The sequence below is a fragment of the Pelecanus crispus genome, chromosome 7, assembly GCF_030463565.1.
Source record: "Pelecanus crispus isolate bPelCri1 chromosome 7, bPelCri1.pri, whole genome shotgun sequence".
NCBI classification, from domain to species: domain Eukaryota; kingdom Metazoa; phylum Chordata; class Aves; order Pelecaniformes; family Pelecanidae; genus Pelecanus; species Pelecanus crispus.
In genome coordinates this window covers 20,452,780-20,476,250 of record NC_134649.1, presented here as the reverse complement: position 1 = coordinate 20,476,250, position 23,471 = coordinate 20,452,780, and the positions used below count along the sequence as shown (strand labels likewise).

Sequence of the window (23,471 nt, the reverse complement as noted above, 5' to 3'; positions counted from 1 at the left end):
TCAAAGGGCCCCTCTTAGCAGTTGCAGATCCACATCAGTCCAAACCACTGCATTTCACTGTATTTTTATACGTTAGCCTAACAGCACAGAAGAGACTGAAAGCCAGTGTGTTCACAGTGTATCCCAATGAGAAACACTGCACATGTGCATATTTTACAGAGTGATACACAGAAAACTAATGTGATGAAAAACAAATCACAGGAGAGCAAAATTTAAAAAATGTCCTAAAATGTGCATTTTATTCCATATCATTATACAATGTTTACATACAGGTATACTTTCAAAACTGCTCAAAGAAAGTGTGAAAAAAAAGTGAGGCGAATATCGGTTTATAAATTCCTCCCCCTCCCCCAAACCCACACAAATAAAATACATTTTAAAACAATCTCTTCCAAATTTATGTTTTCTCCTGAATTTATTGAATCTTTCATTTCAACATGAAAAATACAATCAAATGAATACTCAAGGTGAAATGCTGACCTACACTTCTGTATTGAGTTGCAAGAACACAATTTAAAACCTCCAGAAGCCTTCACTTTTCTCTGTTGCTTACATACCTTCATTTTATTGAATTAGAAGGCACAGAAAGTCCAAATCCTCACAGATCAATAAAATTCTGATAAAAATAAATTACTGTGCTGGACAATTCCTGACTTGTCTGAGATCAAACAAAAGACTTCAGTGGAACCTTTTGTTCAAAATAGCACCATTTCCGCCTGATCTCTCTTGAACATGAATCATTCTTGTTAAAAATTGTAGTTGGCACTTGAGGTGGGACGCCTTCTGCCACAGCCAGGATCCTTCAAAAGACTAAGCATACTGAATTGCTGAACTCTCTACAAAGTGTAGGTAACATTTTTCTTGGGAAATGGCACATTTAAACCATAATGTAATATAGCTTAACCCGCATTTGGCTTGCCCATTTTGGTGTTTCCCTGACCCCTGCCTGATAATTTAGCAGATGTTCTTGTGAGTGTGGTGAAATTAAAATAAAGACACGTTTATGGGGCTTCACGGCAAGCAGGTGTAAAAATAATAAAACAAATAATGTGGTTGCTGCTAAGAAGGTTTTCACATGTTGTTTAACTCCAGTAAAGTTTGATCCAGCATCTGATGCATACTAAGGTTTTCTTCTTTGGCATGCGCCACTTTCTCTGTTGTGGGATTAGAAAATTAAAACATGAATAGCAGTTCTTTGGAGGCACTGATTCTCAAAACATGAAGGCATGCAATCATCATTTCTATTGGAGGGTTTAGAAAGTTAAGAAATGTGCATGCTCATAATTACTGATGTCCCCAGACAACACAACTAGAGAAAATTCCAAAACAATAAAACAAACAGCAAGTAATGCAAGTTTAGAACTGTTTACAGCTGCATTTGTTAAGAAAATGCACTGCAAACAGAGGCAATTCTTGCATGTTCTTGAAGCTCTTTGCTTATAAGAATGTGGGATGGTAAATGGCTTGCCTTTTTTTTTTTTTTTTTAAAGTAGAGCAATAAAGAAAATAATTAAGTTCTTTGCAGATCCATACTTTAAGTTTCATGTAATTCAGAACTTGCAAAGAACAAAAAAATTACAACCAATCTCTCTTCAGTGAAGTGACCTTTAAGAAATTTATTTCTTCTAGAAAATAAATAAAATCAAAGTTAGTAGCTTTATGTTGCATGCACACTTTTATAGGACAATCATTTAACACACTTATTTGATACAATAAATGAGCACAAAGTTCTAGAGCTGCATCCTACCAGAATTCAGTAATAGTAACTTCATACTAATGCAAGCATACCTTTAAACTGACCAGGTATTTTCAGATGGAGCTCCCAGTCCTAGCTTCCGCCCCCCCCCCCCGGCCCCCAAAGTCAAATACAAGCCCAATTCATAGTAATGCAGAATTAATGCATTGAAGTCTCCAGATAATAAAACAGCTACAAGTATCCTTTATGTTGTTTTTGAAATACTGGAACATGAATCCTGGTGAACATTTTTCTCTCATCCATGTTCTAGTAAAAATCTCAGGGCCAACTGAAGATGTCAGTTAAAATGAGTGTCTCTCTATAAGGCAGGCTGTTACTTTTTGGATACTGTTAGCTAAATGCTGTAGCTGTTTACTGAAGAGGAAAGGAGCTATTGCATAGCCAAAGAGCTTACTGCTCCTCCAAAGTAGGTGTGCATACAGATAATGAAAAGCCTCATCCAGAAGAAGCATTTTCATATTTTGCCAACAGAAACTGAGAATTTCATCCATTAATTTACCACAGAATCAACAGCCTGAAAAAATCAATTTCTAGGTTTCTGGCTTACTTCTACATTTATTGATTCATTCTTAAGGAAATTTGGAAGAAGCCCGTTTTAAACAAGTTTACAATATAGTCACACTAAAGTTTAATCCTCATTCAATGCCAGCTTTAGTTCATTAGTTAGGCGACTGTTTTGCTCAAGTTGCTGGTAGAGTTGGTCTGTACAGGCAGCAAGCAGGTTAGAAGGGAAAAAAGAGGCAGAATGAAGACAGATTAGACAGAGAAAACAGTTAGGTAAGAGTTAATAAAGAAACTGGTCACACCACAGACAGTTCAGTAACATACAGAGAAACATTTTACCTTTGTTTCTAGAACTCTAGTAATTAAATAGCTACTCCAAGGAACCTATGAAGAACTGGCTAAGACTCCTGTTGTGGGGAACAGCTGTGAGACAGGTAAGTGGGAACAGAAATGGAAGAAATGCAGCTATATTCCTAGAAGAACCAAGTCCTGCTTTAATCTTTATGTACAATGCATGGAAGATTTGTTTTATGAGTGCCATTTTAATTTATAAACTATTTAAGATGTGGTGGAACCTCATCTGTCAGTGGACGGAAAGCAACTGCATCACTACCAGGGTAAGTAACAGCAGGAGAGATGCTGGTAGCCAACTACCACTAGGTCTGACTCAGCCCGTACTCCTTTCCTGGGGAATTTGATAGCTGAAATGGTATTTTTGGTAGGGAAACATATTTCTGTTACTGGTATCAACACACTTCGATACCTTTAAATTGTCCAGTTGTACTTCATAAGAAAACAAACCCAAAACATGTGAAAATGAAATGGAAGCATGAAAACCCGTGTTGCTCAAATACAGCAAACGGAGAGAATGGTTCACGTTCACAGTCAAAGAGAACAGCCACAGCTATACTGGGACAGTGCATTCAGTGAGAGTTGTTCTGCAGAGTGAAAGAAAGTTCCGTGACGGTTTGACTGTCTTGTTTTTTGAAACTGTCCATATTCTTTTCAATAGTCTAGATTCAAACTGCACTCCTGACCTCTTGATCCCAGATTATTCTCCTACAGGAAATGACTGTTTCTGATTCTCTTCCACAAGCTTCCTAACAGTTTCCACAGAAATCCTCTTCCCTTGCAGGCTCTGAACACAGCAATGGCAAAGCTGTGCAGTGAGCTAGTCTGTAGGATATATTTGTGCAGGGAGCAGCAACTCCTCATGGCTTCCTCCCCAGCCCAAACTCCAACAGCCAGCTCAGTTAAACCAGGACACATTTCAGAACTGATCCTGGGCTGGTAACAACTGGGTCTTGTCTCTCTTACGAGGACAATGTCACATATACGTGGAAAAAACATCAAAACCTCAGAGTAACTAAAATTTCACTTTGCTTGGCAAAGTGTATTTGGTCGTTATTCAAACATGACATAATTTGAACTAAGAACTTGATGCTTACCTTCATCACAGAAAACTCCTCTCTAACTTTTGCGCCAGGGGAGGTTTAGGTTGGAAATTAGGAAAAATTTCTTTATGGAAAGGGTGGTCAAGCATTGGAAGAGGCTGCCCAGAGAGGTGGTGGAGTCACCATCCCTGGAGGTGTTCAAAAAACAGGTAGACGTGGCACTTCGGGACATGGTTTAGTCTAGTCTACCCTTGATTGGCTTAGAGTAGACTTGGTAGTGTAGGTTAATGGTTGGACTGGATGATCTTAAAGGTCTTTTCCAACCTAAACGATTCTATGATTCCATGAACTGACAAGAGTGCCGAAATACACTGCAGTGAGAAACCACAACAGCTCCATGGAGTGAAGATCAGTGCAGCAGGGCCAGGTAGGGATTTTGTATGCAGCTACCTGGGTATCTGCATTGCATTGCCCATTTCCAGTACTCTGTCCAGCAATTCATCACCCTACAGTGCACAGAGCTGATTATGTGTGTTTGAAGGAAAAGGGAAGATTTAAATACCGATGTTCAAAATTACTGTGTTAAAAGTTATGACATTCCTACATTGGATTTTGCTTTTTTTAATCTCCTCTTAAGAAACAACAGTATTGCAAGGAATTGAGGGGAAAAACAACACTGCTGACAAAATAAACCAAAATACACAATAGATTAAGGGGTTGGAGTTGCTGTAGTATACGTTACTCTGGTTCAGCTGACAAGTGACAGCTGACCACATTCTCCGTAACTCTTGTATTTATGAAGTTAACCATGTTGGCTTCAGTCATTTTACAAATGCTTATCCTATTACATTTAGTTAACATTCACACTAAACATTTTACTTCTCAGTTACAATACACACAGTGTATAAACCCACTTACTGTATCTCAATTGATGACTAATAAGTTATTGAACTTCATTACCTGGACTACCTGTGACTGCTGATACATATCATGTACTTGGGCTTCTCCCCATAGCCAGTAACATTAAGACATGTGTCATGGGATAAAAAACTGGGATGAGACAAAGTTATCTGAAGATGGCAGGGGGGAAGACAATGTATCCATTTGCAAGACTTATTTGGAAAACAGGTTTTGGGGAGGGGAGGACATCTAGCCTAGACTGCACTGCTGAATAATCTTGAAGTTGAACAAGAAAGCCACATTTACATTATTCTACAAGCTAAAAACTAAAACTCAGCTATGCTATGATGAGTTTATTTAGCTGTGGTGACTTAGGAACTTTAGCAATATATATAGCGACAGGCATAATCGGGAATCAATCCAGTTTAAACTGATTCACTTTACTGTGAACTGGAAAATAACTTCTTTCACTGTGAAGAAAATGAAGTTAAAATAATGCAATAAACTCTCTAGTTGCAAATAACAGTACAAAAAAAGCAAAGTGTCAGTATTTAATGATTCACCCTTAATTAGGCACTGCTAAATCAGCTGAAAGGCAGTGTTTAGGCTTTCAAATCTGAAATCTGTATGTTCCACTTTGCAGCAGAATCATTTCATTGTTAGTGTAATGGTGACAGTTTTCCTACTCCAGTTCTGAAACATTTCTCATGAGTCTGTAATTCAAACTCACAAGTCTGAGCTAGGCACGAGAGTGGAAAGCTACTGAAATCTCCCTGCTGAACTTCCAACCCTATCATGCCACTCAAGAGAAGTATACTGTTAAAAAAAAAAGTTAGCAAGCAACGTCTTTGCTGAGTAATCAAGGTATGAAAGAGGGGAAAACTTTTTTGCAAGACATTTAAAGGACTATTTCTGGGTGAAAAGAAGAATTCAAAGTTTTTGATATTGCCCCTTTAAATCTGTCTCAAATATTTCAGTTATTGAGCAAACACATTCATATAAAGACAGGAAGTCTTCAAGATCAAGCTAGGGAAAATTTCAAACTTTAAAGTGAAAAATCTGGTGTCAGGGACTTAACTGCTCTCTCAGCCATGCTCCCATGACCAAGTGACCCCAAGGAAGTAGTGTCCTTGCAGATTTTGGCCTAACAATAACAACTGAAAAAATTCCCATTACATCTATTTGTCATTTTATCTGCATCAGATTTTGAGAAAGACTATCATCATAACTGGTCAGTTTTGACCTTGAAATACCAAGGGTAGTATTCTTAGACCATTGACTGCTATCGCTGGCTTTGCAATGTCAACATTCAGGCAAAAGCGTTTGCAGAAAAAATTCGAAGCACCAAAAAAAATTTAAATCCCTAATGACAAAAAAGGCAATTTTTATTAATAACTGAAATAGTTATTTAAATAAAAAGGCAAGGGAATAGCAAAAGGGATACAGCTGGGATGTTTATTTTACATTGAGAGATGTAGAGTTTCTGTACAGCAGAGCACAAACAGACCATGTTCTGAGACAGGTGCTAGAGGAATAGAGTCAACTAAGCTAGAAGACAGGACAATGAACCCATGAAACATCCAAAGCTTGGAAAGATGTTTTATCCAACCCGATGAAGATGTCTTTGGAGAAGTGAAGCAAAGAAAATTATCTGCATAAAAAGAAAAAGTGAGATAAGGTAGGAAATAAAAAGGTGCAGTAAAGACTTCCAAAAAAGCAGCAACAGCACAGCAGAGCCCAGCATGCCAAGATCACTACCAGAGAAACACCACACCATGCTGGGACTGGAATGCTACAGTAATGTCCTCATGTACCAGTAGAGTACATTTTAAAGTCTGTTTTCCATTTAGAAATATCCCAAATTGAAGAAACACTGTAATCTCTGTACACAGAGGAGGAAAAAAGAAATCCATTTCCTTGATAAACCACTGAGCGGAAGTGTATGTTGAAGGAATGGGAGGAGTAATTAAAAAAAACCCAAAAAACCAAAAAAACCAAAGCATACAAAGCAGACAACATTAGATCCCTACTAAGAAGCTGGGAGAGGGAGGGAAGTAATGCACAGATACAGCCATGAAAAAAAGCAGAGCAAAAAACATTTAAAATATGGGTGCATGCAAAATATATTTCAAGTTCTGAGCAAAGCTTATGCCTTGCTGAAAGCATGCTAGCTTCCAAAAAGAGATGCTGGGACTAAACATCACACTTCATAAGCACTTGAGACACACAACTCTTCCTCTTTCCCATGTCAATTGTACAGGGTTCATGCAAGTAAAAGTTATGAGCATGGGAAGGTGGATGCAGCATAGCTGACCTCTGTTCAGAGTTTTAAGTTAATGAAAGAAGAGTCAGTTTGTATCAAACATTGCATGGACTAGTCACACCTTACAATTGATCACTCTCCTGCTTTCCTGCAGCCTAACACACTCTTTATTTTTCTCCTTATGACTAAAGTTGACATTACCCCATTTTCAGTATATGCAAATTAAATTACTACTACCCTCCACAAAATATGCAGAAGCAACCTACAATTGTCACTTTTATGGGTTTAAATGACAAAGCATTTTAAATCAATTTCCAAACTTGTAATTTCATGATAACAGCTGAAATTTTCAGAGCAGTTAAGTAAATTTAGATAAACACTCTCTGTTGCCATTAATAGAGAATACAGCTAAACCTAAATTTCTTTGAAACTTTTGTAGGAACTTTGCTAGAGAAAAACTATGACAGCAGAAGATTACACTCCGAGTGTAACATGTACCAAGGCAATTTTCTTTGGTAAACTGAACATGATGTGCCTGGTAGACAATGCTTGAACAGAGGTGAACTGAAAGGATAAACACAGAGCTACAAACCAAAGGCAACCACAAGACACAGGGATTGCAGATGTAGAATGAAAGAGTAAACACAAGCTTATTAGGCAGCTTACAAAATCACCATGAGTATTTACCAGGCAAGGCACACCACTCACCCACACTCTGCCACGGTAAAGAAATTGTTCATGGTATTTTGTACACCTAGTCTTGCTAAAGAAATGCGTCTCCCGCTACAGAGGGAGTATAATTTCACAAGGCAGGAACCGCGCAATCAATGAGGGCAGGGAAGCAGGTGCAGGCACAAGCTGGGAAGACATTTACATGGAAGTCATATCGTTGAGAGCGTGGTCCAGCTCCTCACTGATGGCTTTGTACTTCAGTTTCTGAGCATATAGCTCATCTAACATTCCCCCAAGGGAAGGCAGAGGTGTGCAAGGAAATGGAGTGTGATCACGGGATGGAAGGTGAAGGTAGTGGCATGGGATACCATCCAGAAGCCGTAGGAAAGGGGAAGAGCGCACAGAAAGAGGTGTTGCGACAGACAAAACAAAACAACAATTACAAAATTAGAGAAGAATAAAAAAAAATTGACAGTGAATAGTTTTATGTGACAAGTTCATTAACTGCACTGCCAGTGGGGCACCTGTGATACAGAGAAAACAAAGTAACACAAGTGTACAAGGGAAGGAAAAAATCCATGTTTCGCTGCCCTGGATTTTTGTTTTGACACACATTAGGAGGGCACACAGGAGCTAGGGAAAAAAGATCCAAAAGTGGGTCTCAAGAAGGATGCTACCATTTATTTCTGCTGCTTTTTTTTTTTTTTAACCCCACTCTGGTTTGTGTGATGTCATAAACTCAGTTTCTTACAGCAATTTTTGTTCCTTCTAAACACTTATCTTTCTTGTCTGCTTCCTTCCTGAGTCAGTGATCATAAGTTTTCAGCAGCTACCTAGATATTTCATACCCTTTATGCAGAAGTCAGCCTACCATGCCAACCAATCAAGCTTCTTAAAACCCTAGACTTAGTGTAACGCATCTACCAAACAGTAAACTCTATATAACATTTAATTACAAAGCACTACTGAACTATTTTCTCCAGAAGGAGAAAGCATGTTCTACTATTCTACTGCAGTTCTGAAAGATTTATCAAAACCTTAAAACAAACTCTCTGAAGTTAAATAAGCTGTCCTTCTGATTATATATACAATCCATTAGCTTTACTGAAAAACAGCAAGTGGTCTATGTCACAAAATGCCTGCCTTGAGTCACATTTATCACAGTAAGAAGTTAGGTTAGCTTGCTACATTCCTAATTATTACAAACATAATACAGCTCTTCATCAGCTTTTTAGTAAGATAATAATAATGCTTATCATCTAATCATTTATCCTATACATTTATATACCTCCAAGTAGAAGACTATAAAGCAAAAAAAGGAGTCTTGAGAACATGAGAGAAAAAGGAACAGGCAAGAGCAAAACACTGTTCACCTGAAGCATTTAAGTTATCAATACACTTCAGCTGGAAAACATTTTGCCTGTTTTACTCTTTAGACAGACCCATTTACATAAGCAGGACAAGTTAGGTGAGTAGAATTGGCTACCGAAAAAAAAAGCCAATAAAAGATCTGTACTTCTATAGTAAGTGAGAAAAACAAAACCCCATACCTTCTAGGTCATCAATGCTCTTCTCCAGCTTGGTTACTGATCTCTCAGCAAATTCAGCACGGGTCTCAGCCTGAAGTTGAGACAAACACAGACTACTTTAGGAAACACACACATAGTACTTACGACTAAAGGAGCAACAATTCAAATGAAGAAAAAAATACAATGACAGGAGGCAAATAATAATAATGCGATACTAATTTTTAGGAGAGACATTTAACACTAAACTGTCTCCAAAATGATGTGTTCATCTTTAAAGCATCAAGGTAGTGTATATATTAAAAGAATCAAAGTTGCATCAGAAGATCTGTCGTAAAGAACAGGTCTAATTTTACCTCCTTCAGTTTGTCAGTCAGGACTTTAATCTCTTCTTCATATTTGTCTTCTTTCTGCGAGTACTGTAATTAGAAAGAGGATCACTGATATTAGACCAGGTATACAAAAAAATACCACATTCGAAACTCTCTTCTAATAGATCAACAGTATACAAGAAATTAATATGGGTATAACTAAATTAATTCCACTTACCAGACTCTGGTAATACACAGTTTATTACAAGAGCCAAACTTCCCTTGAGCTATATTCCAGTGCTATACGGTGGGAACCTTGAGTAGAAATTAGTACTACAGTTTCAAAGAGGAGTGGCATTTGGAGAAATTTAATGTTAGCACACAAGTGCCATTTTGAGGGACATTCAATAAATAATATTTAATCCTGTCAGACTACTTAACAGAACATGTGGTCAAATAATACTGACCTATTTGGAACTAGAAGGAATGCTAGGTTCCGGTAAGAGCCAAATATGAATTGAGTAGTAAGTCCAAATGCTTCTACTGAGAATGGCCTTGCTGAAATGCTGCGAAGTGATGAGCGTATAAAGAAAACCCCACAGGCCAATCCAGATGACAACATAAGGGACACATTCTCACATAAGTCTCTAGCCTACCTTCTCAGCCTGAGCCTCCAGCGACTTCAGGTTGTTGGTCACAGTTTTCAACTCCTCTTCAAGCTCAGCACATTTGCTGTTATTTCGGAAGGAAGGCAGGAAAGGGGCGGATGGAAGATTCAGTCAAGCAAAAGAAACAGAAGAAAATAGGGGGGAAAAGATAGAGAAAAATGAAAACAATTACAGAGCAAAAGAACGGCCTCAAAAGCAGCTGAATCCATCACAGATTGAAAGCAAATTTTTACGACGCCGAATTCTGTTTCAAGTGTACATTAAGACGACGACCAGTCAGAAATTACCTACAGCACTTGGCTTACACAGAAATATTTACATAGTCTTTACACGTGAGACAGTTCAGCTTCTTTTTGGCTGCACAAGAGATCAGTTTTAAAGGTAAAAATGAATAAATAAACAAAAAAGAGACCAAAGAAAACCACCAAAGCAAGATGCAAAGACAGTAAAGAGCGTAGCAAGGACTTATTTGTTACTACTGAGTGAGCTAACTGGCTATGGAAGCTGAAAGACTTGGGTTGCAGTTAAACCTAAAAACTGTTTATTAGTATCAGTACCTTATCCTCTGCAGCCATTAATGCTTTCAAGGTTTGATCCATTATTCTTAACTGTTCTTCCAGCTGTCGGACTTGGCTGTTAGTGAACACATGAAATGCACAAAAGCCATTCACAAAATCAGTGTGCAGGTACAGCATGCAGTGACACAACACACACGCACACACATATGACCACGTTTACTTTGGCGTTGACCATTTATTTCAACCATTAGAGTAAATGAGCAAAACATAGCTTTGAGCTGAACACACAGTGTACTGCCAACGTTTCATGCTGTTACAGTTATCTTGTAGCACCTCACACACATCTCGAGGCAGTTCAACACTCACCTTTCTGATAGTTCGGCACGCTCCTCTGCCCGCTCCAGGTCACTCTCAATGATCACAAGCTTACGAGCCACCTACAAGAAAAGGCAAATGACAATCAGGGATATTATGTTGCTCCAGCACACATCACCTGTTTCCAGAACCTACAAAGCAGGGAGTTGGGCCTCTTGCCATTTTTTTGGTCAACATGTGAGTTTTGATTATGTGACATCTTCGTTATTCATTTGAGTCTTTGTTATCTGACATTTTTCAAGACCTCTCTTTCATTCACCAAAAGGCAACTTCAAATATTTTTCTCCCTAAGAGACCAGGGAATACTCTCAACCATTTTAGTGCAAAGATCTGAGCACAGATCTCCTGCCACCTTGTCCCCTGAGGTATCCGGGTGCCCATTTTTCCTTCCACAGCTGAGAAGAGTGGTGCCTGTGATCTTTTGAACTTAAAAAGCATAGTGGGGGTGGGGAGGGGGAGGAAAAAAAAAAAAGAATTACAGGCACAGCCTAAAGGGCTTTAGAAACAGATGACCTGCACTCAAGAACTGACCTCTTCATACTTGCGGTCAGCCTCTTCAGCAATGTGCTTAGCTTCTTTAAGCTGGATCTCTTGGATTTCCATCTTCTCTTCATCCTTCTGGGCTCGATTTTCAATGACCTTCATTCCTCTGAAAGACGTGAAAAACAGGACATGCAAGGTTCAGGACTTGCCAGTTTATCTCCAGCTCTACTACCACAGGAGTGTGACTTTCAGATAGGTGTATTAAGGTGAACAAAGCACGTCAGATACTTGATTCTTCATACCATAGATCTAGTCCTGTGCATTCACACTGCAGAAGTTCAAAGGAAAGAAGCATGTCTTAGGAAGAAATAAAATTTAGTTTGTTCAGCTCTTATCACAGTTCAGCTGTACTATTCTTTTTCATTTTAAACTGAAGGAAAACTGATCTTATAGAAAGGTAAATAAAGGGTCTTGCTTCTAAAGACATAGTAAGATGACTAAAGACATCTGTGCTTTTACACTCATTGTGAAACAGCGCGTTACAACCCCTGCAGGACTGACAAGCATTATGTTTATGGGCCAAACAGATTCCCATGAGTTTTGCCATGTCAGAGCCCTAGAGCACTGAAGCTCTCTATGCTCTGCATAAGCAAAATTTAACTCCTTCATAACAGGAAACATTGCATATTGCCCCTTCCAGGCATGTTTGACCCAAACTCTCTTAACTATTTCACAATGCACTGTGAGTCTTAAGCGCTTTTCTTTCCAACAGCCTGCATCATTAGTGAGGTAGAAATACACATGCAGAATACGCGGGATTCTTTCCCAATAAAAGCTATTATCACAGGTTTAAAATACTATTTGTAGAAGTAAGAGAAGCCACAAATCTTAAGTTCCTAACTTACATTAAGTACTTCTGGAAATCCCAGCCTAAATCTGAAGGAATTATCATGCTTGCTCTCCTTTGCTCACCTTCATATACCAATCTCACCAACAGGAGAATCAAAGCCTCTTCCAGCACTTCGCTATTCTCCAGGTGAGATTTTCTACCCACAATGAAATCAAGAATCACCTGACAGCACAAGAGTACATATCACCCTCAAAAAGTTGTCATCCAAATACAGAAGTCTGGGCTGGGCCAAGCAGTTTTCCCAGGATGTGGCATGATACATCAAAAGCCATACCCCACTTGAATCTTATCTTTACAACTGAGACACGAGAAAGAATTCAAGTCTACACATTTTGGACATCCCTACAGACAAGCTGTAACTGAAGTCCTTGTAGGCAAAGGAAGAGTGGATTACACATGTTCAGAGACATAGGAGTGGTTTAATTTATTTCCCTAACCCACACCCTGGCAATTATCACCTTTCTCATAAGGGTAACGATCCATTCAAGTGGCCCCACCCACCTTTCACTCTCATCTGCAGCCTTCTCAGCCTCCTCCAGCTTCTGCAGGGCAGTAGCCAAACGCTCCTGAGCCCGATCCAACTCTTCCTCAACCAGCTGGATGCGTCTGTTCAGAGAAGCTACTTCGCTCTCAGCCTAAGCACAAGAACAGAAATTAATTCATAATAAGGCATACTCTTGTAAAATATCATCCCACATACCTGCTAGTGCCATTTAACAGCACTTCAGTAATTTCTGACTTCATCTGCTAAAAAGCCCATGCACAGAGATATACATGCCCTCATTGAACTGTGAAGTTATTGTTTAACAGAGGAAGAAGTGATTGATGCTTCCTTTAAATGAAGCACATTAAGGACTCTACAATTTGTATTAGAAAGAACTGCACTGGAAGAATTATGCATCATTCCCCAAATATTTTCTGTTATTGTATTTGCAAACATTAACCAATTAGTCTCCCCCCCCCTTTTTTAAATCAAAACAACACAAAATAATTACCCAGTTCTTCTATGTTATCCCAAATCCTTTATTTATTACCTTTTGCCATATTTTGAAAAGAATTGTCCCAATATTTCCTTGAGTTCCATAAGAAGGGGTCAGTGTAAACATGCAAATATACACCTAGATCAGCATTTGCAATGAGACAGCTGACACAGAGAGAGCATGAGAACATTTAAGAAATGCCCGAATACTCACAAGTTTTGTTTACAGGCAAGCTATGCAAGAGCTGACAAAGAATGCACCAGCAGAGGATACACGTTAGAAGGTCCCTGGTACAGGCAACAATTGCTTAAACATCTATCTTTTTCCCCATACTGCCATCCTCAAACTTCCCCCAGATTTGCCTCTCTTGCATTACCTGTTAACTTAATCCTCTGTATAACACTTGCAACTCATCTGCCTCTTAACATTACAGGCTTTTACTTCTGACATTCTCAAACCTACACTTGCTTAAGTTGCAGATTACTCTGGTTATTCTACAACAGCCTTCTTGTAGTAACCTCGTTATTAAACTTTAATTCTTTCAAAAGGATATTAAGTAGAAAATATATATACAAAGGTCATTATTCTAAAAAGTTAATTACTTCCAGTTACTCTTAATTAGTACTGAAAATGATCTTACTATATATGAGGAAGTACACATCTGAATTTCCTATGATGTCTAGCTGGGGGCGGGGAGGGGGGGAGCGGGAGATGGACACAACACCAACCCTCTATCAAAAGTAGATACCTAAAGTATCAGTTTGGTACTTTTTCTTTAATTAAAAATTTAAGGAATTTTAAGAACTAACCAGAGGCAGCTGGATATAGTTGGCCACAGCTAAAATTTTGTTCTACACAACACAAGTAAGAATAACTTACACACCAGACAAGCAAAACAACCTTTGACAGTAACCTTTGACAGTTGTCCCACTAGAATGATTGGATGTAACACATAAACAGGGAAGCAAATATATATTTGAATATTAATGAGTATTGACAGTGAACATGTAGAACCAGGAGCAGAAGATATTTCATCCTTAGAGATCCCCATTAACTCAAATATAAAATCTTTAGTTATGTAATCAAGCAGCAGCACTCCAAACTTGTATTTTCAGACTTCTAGCTTTAAACAGTAAGACGCTGAACATTCTGATTTGAGAAAGAAAATAACCTTTCATAAATGCTACCCCTGGGAAATTTGTAATGTTACAAGTTAATTATTATCCTGTCAAGACTCCTCATCATGATGAGAGCATACAATACACTTAGAAAACTCTGGGTGAGTAAAGTTCAAGTTTTTACTTCCTGCTCCAGTAACTCAGTAAGGGTTTACCAACCAGCCTTATATGGCCCAAGTTATTCTTCTGCAGAGCAGGACTTCTCTCCTTATATGGTAAGGAAGGAAAAAACCCCAGTGACATTAAGGGGCACTCCCACAGCTAACAGACAAACAGAACCTTCTGTGTTTTTGCCATAGCACTTATACACCACATATTTTTACAATGAGAGATGACATGGATAAGGTACCATGGGGTGTTAATTTTTACTGTTGTAGGAAAGATTCTGTTTTCCAGAAGAAGGAAGAAAAATGCATTCTAAAAATGTGATTACCAACAGCCCTTTGAGATGCATGCACTCAAAACAGCAGAGATTCTTTTTTAAGGCAATGGCTGCCAGTCAGTCTTGAAACTTTTAACAATCTGGTTTAACAATCAAAAGCTGTAAGCTGTGATATGTTTTGGCCACAGCTTTAGCTTTTTATTGTTTGCGTATCTGTACCTTGCACAGGAAGAAAAAAAAAAAAAAACAAAAACCACCCCACCAACCACAAAACAACCCTAGCTGGTCACATACCATACATGTAAGGCACTACACTAAGGGAAGGGTTAGATTCACACCTTAGCTGACTTGCTGCTATGTTCTCAAAGCCTCCCTCCTCAAGCATGCAGAAATACAGCTGCAACAATAAAACATATCTGTACGTAGCTAGCATTACAGAAAAGGCACAGGTCTACATGTGCCTGTGAGTTCAGTTTTCTGCCTTTATTCACCCTAGCACTGACCCCTCCAAACAAAAACTTAAATACCATGTAAATGTACTCTGCAGAATCCCACATCATCTGCATAAACCAACTCCAGGGAAGAGACAAACATTAACCTTTAAGATCCTATGCCTTATAGCAATGTGGCTGAGCTCTAATGGGAAGACTTCATCAGCAAGCTGTAATCACTCCTCCAGTGCTACTCCTTCTGCCACAAAAGGTAACAGTAAAACTTCCCATTTTAATAGGAATCCCTTAATATGTTGTTTAGAACAATACCTGTTACTGAAAGTAGGAGAATTGGTGCCCTTTACTCCACAAAGTTTATAAAACAAGTACAGGTTTTTTTTAAAGACAGAAACCCTTATGAAACAAGTTAACAACTGTGACATGATCTCTCACTGAAAAAAAAAAAGGATATGTGAAGTGATTTGCAAGAATGCAGTAGTTACACAAGCATAAGCAGCCATATTTCTCTCCTTGGGAAGATCACCTGCAAGTAATCAGAAGGCTCTTCCTTTGAACTTGCTGCCCAGAATGTGCAGAGAGCCTCATATTATAAGGAAATCCAATAATCACCACTTTTTCTATTGTAATAAACTACATGAATAAGAAATTTGTTCTTTTGCGTCATTTTTACGCAACCACTGAAGGCACTAAAACCGCCACAAAGGACACTGTACATTTCATAGCAGGAAACATTAAGTTACAGCTGCTAGAATTCCCCAAGGTCAGTGCCAAGGCAAACAACAGCCTTATCAGTTTTTTTGCTGTAACTGCCACCCATAACTACATCTCTCTGCTACATGAGTCTGTGCTGCTCACACCTAATCTCGTCTCTGCCTAAAACCGTGCCTACCGTTCCTTTTCCATCTTAGCTAGGGGTTTTGACAAGCTAAACACGCTACAGATGCATGGGCCCATATGATCACATTGTTGCGGTGTTTTCAGGTACTGTGGCCAAGTACTCAGACATGGCCATCTCAGGTTCAGTCCCAAGTACATAACCTCTTAACCATCGGCATACTGACTTCCCACAGTTGAACACATTTGGATAGGATACGCAGACAACTAGCACTTGCAAAAAAACCAACCAACCAACCAACCAACAACAACAACAAAAAAGCAAACCCAAAACCATAAAAGCTTGCTCAGAACCTAATACAAAGCACCCAACCTCAAACATCTAAGTTCAACCTTATTCCAGCTCAGCGTTTTACTGTTGGCCAGAAGACCTAGTAGGCTACCGAAGCACTGCAGATGCGTCTGCCCCACGCAGCACTTGGGTTACCGAACCGGAGGGTAGGGCGCTCCAGGCCGAATACCGCAGTGCCCCGCTCTTCACCTGCGGCCCCGGGCCTGCCCGCCGGGTACAGCGGGCTCCGCCCGCAGCGCGGGGAGGGCGGCGCCGCAGCAGCGGGCAGGTAACCATTTTGTCGGAGACGGCGGCGAAGGAAGCAGCCGCCTGACCCACCGGCCGGCGATGGTCAGCCTTGCCCCGGGGCCCACATCCGGCGCCCCCGCCCGCTCCCACCGGGCGGCGGCCCCCGAGCCGAGCCGAGCCGAGCCGAGCCGAGCCGAGCCGAGCCGGGCAGGGCTGGGCCAGGCTGGGCCAGGCCGAGCGGCCCACCCTACCTCCTCCCGCAGGGCCCGCTCCTGGTCCACCTCCCGCTGCAGCCGGCCTGCCCGCTCCTCGGCGGCGTCCGCCTGCTCCTGCAGGCTCCGGATCTTCCTCCGCACGGCTTCCAGCGAGCTCATCGCCGCCATACCCGCGTCTCGCCCGGGCTGCGCCGCCTCCCTCCGCCCGCCCCAGCCCCGGAAGTCCCCCCGTGCCGCAACGCACCGCGCACCGGGGCGGGGCTGCCGGCACCCAGCTGGGAGCGGCGCGGCGCACCGCCGGGGCGGGCACGGAGGCAGGCGCCGGGCAGAGGCCGGCCCCAGCCGGGAGAGGGCTGTGCGGCGGGGCCGGGCCGGGCCGGGCCGGGCCGCGGGGAGCGGGGAGGCGGCGGCCGTCGCCAGGTGGGCGCGCTGGGGCGGCAGCGCCCCCTGGCGGCGCAGCGCGGGCGGGCCAGGGCCGGGACCCGCCTTCCCCCCCCCTAAACCGCCCCAGTACCAGCGCAATGGAAGGAGCCCGGGCAACCTGGCCCCGCCGGGTGCTGCTGCACCTGGCCTAGCTGCTGAGCCACCGGGAGGGGAGAGGGAGCTGCAGCTGCCCCCTCCCAGGTGAGGTGGCTCCAGGGCTCAGGGCATGTGCCCGGCTTTTACGAGGTGAGTAATGCCGGCGAGTTAAGGTTTCCTCATCCCCCTCTGTAAGGCGAGTCCACCCCAGGGAGCCGGCACTCCCACCCCTGCCCCTGTCTTTTTCCTAAGGCTTGGAACTATCCGAACCAGTAGGGCAAATCCTGGGTCAACTGCAATGCCCCAAAGATACTCCATATTGCCAAAGACGACAGACATCCTTAAAATGTCAGACGTATTCCATGCATACCTTTAAATACAGCATTTACCTTGATGAAAACAAGCCAGACACTTGCCTACCCTCTGCCTGAGGGATGACTGCAAATAAAATTGCCCTCAACTAGCTTCCAAACGCTGTTTTCCAGCAAAGGAAAATGGCATTGGGATTGGTTAGGAAGATCTTTCATTTCAGAAAGGGAATCTAGTAGCGTTTCTCCTGCCTTCGTCCTCGGCAAACTATTTCCAAATAGTCTGCATACTTTTCCTTATAAGGAATATCTCCCCTGGATCTATATGCGGTTCCTTTGAACAAGTTAAATAAACGTCCTGCTAGGAAGCTGCCTCTCATCTATGCAGCCATACGCAGAAGACAGACATCTGATCCACATTATACACAGAACCCCTCTCTCCTGTTCCTATGCACGCTTGTGTTTGTTAAGTTCTCGAGCTCTCTTTCAAAGCTATACAACTTAATTGCCGTACTGAAGTTAAGCCTTTTTTATCCTTTGTTCATTTTAAAAGTAAAGTAAGATAAAAGCATGCTGTCTTTCATGCAAAGTTGTTTTTTTGTAACATTTCCCCTTCTAAAAGTATCCTTCCTCCCCCTGAAACACTTTGCTTGCTTCATCTGTGGCAAGTCCTCTTTGAGGTTAATGTTTAAAGCTGAGTTACAGGAAAAGGACAGTCATCGCTTTGGAATATTGCTGTGGTTTTCACCTAATCCTGTAATTCAGACCTTAGATTTACTCAGAGAGCATTGGATTGTACAGGAGCAGACATAGAGATCTGGACCTTAACTGCAGAGACAGTAAACTTCCATGGTTCCATGCATGCAATACGTTAAATGCATGTCAGGGGCAGACAGGTGGGTGGGATGAGGGCCTGGGAGAGGCACAAGCTCTTGCATTATTACCATATAAAGTGCTGAGCTATATATATCTCCCAGCTTGCTCCGAGGATCCCTGTCCTCTGAACTGCAAACGTAGCAAGTATCATCTTCCGGACAATTTTCTCTCACACGAGACTGAACTTTTCTTTGACAAGTGAAACAGTTCCAATGAGTTCCAGGAAAAAAAAAACCCTAGGAGAGGATCTTTTATCTAAGGGACCAGTGAGTGAGCCAGACTAGTATCTAGCAGCAGTTCTAACGCATGCATACATAGGAACAGCTCTCTTGAAGACAGAACTAGCATCCCTTGCTCTTCTGGATCTACTTGCTGTTAACTCTCTGATTCTGCTTCACTATCAAGATAGTGTTCTTCCAGCCTGAGCCGTTTTCCCCAACACCTGAACAGACAATCCACCCTTTCTTTACTATCACATCTAGAGCAGCAAGTACGCATGAAAAGCACGTGTTGAGTGAGCAGAAACCCAATGAAATGCCTCTGATGGTGTGCAAACCTCATGCAAGGAGGCAGCGCTGTGTTCCTCCCTGCCCAGGAGGCGCCTGGACTCTGCCCTCAGCAAAGCTTTAGAGCGCTGCTTGGTAGGAGTCCTGGCTGTCCTGTGCAGAGGGAGCGTGTGGTTTCTGTACTAGGGTGGTGGTGAAAGGGATGGGGGTAACTTACATCTGTGGCCTTTTTGTCAGCCAGTTCCAACTTTTCCTGTGCATCTTTAAGGGACTCGGAGTATTTGTCCAGCTCATCCTCAGTGCCCTTCAGCTTCTTTTGTAGAGCCACCAGCTCGTCCTCCAGCTGTGATATGGGTGGAAAGTGGTGCAGAGGGGAGGGCAGGCAGGAAAAGGTGCAGCAGGCAACGTGATCGTGCAAAGGGAGAAGTGCAAGTGCAGAAGAGACAGAAAAGGACAGACGGACAGAGAGAGAGAGAAGGAGAGACAGTTAGATTCTCTTTGCTTGCGGCAAGGGCACAATACCTTGGCAGCATTCTCCTCTGCGGAGAGGAGGCTATCCTCAGACTTGTGTAGCTCTTCCAGCACTTGGTCCCTTGCATCCTCCGTCACATGCAATTGCTTTTCCAATTGCACAATGTCATCCTCTAACTAGGTGCACAAGAGGAAATAACAATGCACAAATATGTTTCTCCCTGGGCTTAGAAAAGTGGGAAATGAATTTTTAAATCCCTCTCCCTTCCTCCCTCCTCCTTCAGGATCTCCCAGAAATGTAAAAACAATATGCCCCCCCCCCCCCCCCCCCCCAACGAATAAAGCCCCAGGTGTAAAGGAGAAGAGCTGGAAAAGGCCAGGAAAATGGGACACGTGTGTGTGTGTGGGCAGCTGGAATCGGACAAGTCTGCTGGCTGGTGCTGGAGGGGGTGAACACAACTTTTAAGTGTCCTCTGCCAAATCGCAGCACATCTGTCCATTGCTAACCAGGTGCTCGAGGCAGCCTCTCCCAGTTGCGTCCCTACGACAAAGGCACAGAGGCCATGCGGCTGTCCCAGGGCCCCGCTCCCCAGCTGGGGTGCTCGGGGCAGGGGGAAACGACCTCCTGCCGGGGCCCCGAGAACCTCCTGCCGGGGGCTGCCAGGGTGAAGCTCTGCCTTAGGAAAAGTTCAACCAGTTCTGGGGGAGGGGGAGACACAACAAGTACATTGGGGGCGGGGGGGGGGGGGGGGGGGGGGGGAGGGAAGAGAGAAAGAGGAGCCGCCTGGAAAGACTTGGGCCCCGGCGCTGGCCGCACTCGGGCCCTCGGTGCAGACCTGCTTGCTTCTCTCCTCCGCTGCCTTCTTGTCTGCTTCGGCTTGCTCGGCTCTGTCCAAGGCGTTCTCCTTGTCCAGCTTCAGCATCTGCATCTTCTTCTTGATGGCATCCATGGCGGCGGTGGGCTAGGGCGCGTCCCCGCGCGAATTGCACCCGAAAGCAAAACTTGAAAAGCTGCGGGACAGCCCCGAGTCCGAGACCCAGCCGCGGCCCCCGAGGGAGCGGCGCGGAGCGGCGCGGAGCTGCCGGGCGGCGGGGCTGATCCGTGCGGGACGGAGCGCCAGCGGAGTGCAAGAGGCGGGCAGGGAGCGCCTCACAGATATGTACTTTCCCAGGGGGCTGACTGCATTCCTCAAGACATCCAATACTTTTTTGGAAAGGGCTTTTTTTTTTTTTTTTTTTCCCCTCCCTCCTCCGTTCATCCCTACCCCTTTCCCTCTCTCTTCTCCCCCCTCCTCCCCCGGCTTTCTTCGGAGGCTCAGCGCTCCCATTCGCTGCTGCCTGCCATTTGACCGTAGATATGACTATATATGGGATGCGATGGGCGAGGTAAGGCAGGGGAGCAATTTGTTCCCATTTCCAAATAGGCAGGACGGGACGTTTCGCTGCTACTCCTGGGAAGGAAGGAAGGAAGGAAAAAAAAAAAAAAAGTAGCAGCAGCAGCAAGCTGAGCGTGGGGAGCGGAGGGTACGGCCGCGCAGGCTGCTCGGGGCGGGCAGGATGCCTGGGTGACACCACCCCCGTGCTGGAGCCGTCCCTGCTCCTGGAAATCAATCTGTTCCAAAGCAGGAGGGTGGCGGAGCCGGCCGCGCTGGGCGGCAGGGGAACACGCGGGGCTGCGGGGGCGGGGGGCAGCTGGAGGGGCAGCAAGGGGTTAACCGCATGCACGTACAGAATGCATGCGTTCTAAGACCTTCCCCCGGCAGCCAGAGGCAGGGGAAGGGGAGGAGGGGGCATCTGTCCGGAATGGTGGGGCCGCAGCAAGCGCGGGCGGTGGGCTGCTGGGCTGGCCCCTACAGTGCCGAGCGAGGCCTCGGCCGGGCGGGCAGGGCTGCGGGCAGGGCTGCGGGCAGGGCAGGGCTTTCGCCGGGACCCACACCGAGGGGGGAAGGGGCTGAGGTGCGACCCAGACCCCCGGGGCAGGTGATCATCGGGGGCACAGGAGGGCTCTCCGCTGCTCCCCAGGCAGTGCCGGGGCAGAGCGGAGCTACCAGCGGCTGCCGATGCTTCCCACGTCTACCGCCCTCCTCTGCAGAACCTCGCTGGGACTTCTGGCTCTGCAGGGAGACAGGCAAGGGGCAGGAACACCGAACTGAAAAGAAAAGGCAGAGGAGAGTTACAACGCCTCTCAGCTGGGACAGTGGCGGGTCGGCTGCCCTCCTGGGGGTAGCCAGAGCTGAGAGGGATGGAGCCCAGGAGAAGGTGGGACAGAGAAACTGGCTGGAGAGGTGGCTTGCACCCCCCGCCTGCAACGGCAGCGAGAGACAGGCAGCAGAGAGAGAGACAGAGAGAGACAATTAACAAAATAACATATAATTAAGTGGAGACCTATTTTCATCTCTGGCGGGTCTCTCACAGTCTCATCAGCACAGCGAGCAAGACACAACATGCTCTGTCCCCACGATGCACGCTCCCTTGTACAGTGCGTTAAGTACACAGACGTGCACAAGCCCCACAGGATTTGGGTTGCACAAAGGGAAAATTAAGCAGCCTCTTTGTTTGCACTCAGTACTCGCAGCAGAAAATTCCTCCCTGGTGCTGTCATTGGATCAGCTGAACTGATGTTACTTTGCAGCAGGAGGGAATGTCCTGCGGCTTCCGGCCCGCTGTACTTGCCAGGGCAATAAGGGCTGGATTTGCAAAGCAGGCCTTGGAGGCCAGCTCCTGGAGAGCTTAAACCAGTTGCACCACGAAGCTTCAGCTCTACAAGACAGCCAAGCCCCCTGATCGGGGTTCAGACCAGCAGTTATCTTCCCCTCCTCCTGAGAAAGGCCATCCTCTGAATTCAGCTATGAACTATACAAAGTTCAGAAAGGCTCGCAACTAGGCACAGAGGTTCATGTGCATTGCTACTAGAGCGCGGAAGACCATTGGCAAAGTAAAACCTTTCCTCGTGCCTACTTAAAGAAAAGATAATTTCTCACTGCATTGGTTCAATAACCAAACTCCTATGACAATAATAGTAATAATAGTAAAAATTATCAAGTAAAATGTTGCTAGAGGGTGAAGTTGTCTCTTTTCTATGCAGACAATATTGTTTATTCATCCCTATCTATCAGTTCCAAAAAAAGCCCCCTATTTAAACGCATCAAAATATAAACAGCATTGCACTGTCACAGTATGTTTAAAATCACCAGACAACAGAGTATTGAAAAAGTCTGCAGATTTAGTCGCAGCCAACTGTAAAGTGTAGTTTTTGGTTTTGCTCTTATCTTGCTTTTGCAATATAGCCAATTAGAACAGATTAGGGCCTTTCTGAGGTAAGTATAGTGAATATGTAAAAGACGCCTAGTTACGTATTGTTCAACAACCTGATTGCATTATGAAATGTATTGGTTTGTTTTGTTCCTAGTTTAGGAAAACTTGCTCCTCTGCCACCAAAAAATGCCTTAAAAAGTGTGGAGTACGATGGCTGGGAATTCACTGAGGTAGCTCTTCTGGCTTTGGGGAAAGCAAATGTCTTGTGAAATTAAACAAACAGTATCTGTCTGGCTAATCTGGGAGTAGTGCTGATAGGCTCTTAAGGAATTCCTGTGCAGCTCCGTTTTTCTAAAAGAATGTTAGCCATGACATGGGAGCATCTGGGATACGTGAGAATGTATGAGATGCGGGGAAAAGGAAAGGAACTAAAAGTTTTTGAAAAAAATACCTGGAGGATGCTATCACCTCCACAGAAAAACAAAATCTTGAGGTTCCACTTACATGAAAATGTCCAATTAATAAGCTTTGTTTATATCAAGATGACTCTGTATCCATGGGGCTGAACTGGCTGATGGTGATTTAATTTTTTTTTTTTTCCTCATAGAGAGAATAAGAAAGGTACAGACACGTGT

At 43.6% G+C, this 23,471-nt stretch overlaps 1 protein-coding gene across 22 annotated transcripts; it reads right to left on the bottom strand.

The window, feature by feature from the left end:
* Positions 1–230: 230 nt before the first annotated feature.
* On the bottom strand, positions 231–20,531 carry TPM1 (tropomyosin 1). 22 transcript variants are annotated; one of them, XM_075714069.1, is made up of 10 exons: positions 20,418–20,531; positions 19,633–19,758; positions 19,328–19,453; positions 12,782–12,915; positions 11,419–11,536; positions 10,879–10,949; positions 9,983–10,058; positions 9,372–9,434; positions 9,040–9,109; positions 231–1,154 (listed from the first exon to the last, which is right to left on the bottom strand). In XM_075714069.1, exons 1-10 carry the CDS (start codon positions 20,529–20,531, stop codon positions 1,072–1,074), a joined length of 981 nt encoding a protein of 326 aa, XP_075570184.1. In that variant the 3' UTR covers positions 231–1,071. The 22 variants fall into 22 exon arrangements, with proteins under 22 accessions (XP_075570184.1, XP_075570191.1, XP_075570190.1 ...); XM_075714077.1 differs by lacking the exons at positions 9,983–10,058; positions 19,633–19,758 and adding exons at positions 7,692–7,770; positions 10,552–10,627 and having other exon boundaries at positions 1,093–1,154; XM_075714070.1 differs by lacking the exons at positions 231–1,154; positions 9,983–10,058 and adding exons at positions 7,688–7,770; positions 10,552–10,627.
* Positions 20,532–23,471: the final 2,940 nt, after the last annotated feature.

Coding starts and splice junctions, on each gene's coding strand:
- TPM1 (XM_075714069.1), bottom strand. CDS start 20,531: ATGGATGCCATCAAGAAGAAGATGCAGATGCTGAAGCTGGACAAGGAG. Junction 19,454..19,632: donor CAGAGGAGAATGCTGCCAAG/GTATTGTGCCCT, acceptor CCCATATCACAG/CTGGAGGACGAGCTGGTGGC. Junction 10,059..10,878: donor CGTGCCGAACTATCAGAAAG/GTGAGTGTTGAA, acceptor CCGAAATAACAG/CAAATGTGCTGAGCTTGAAG.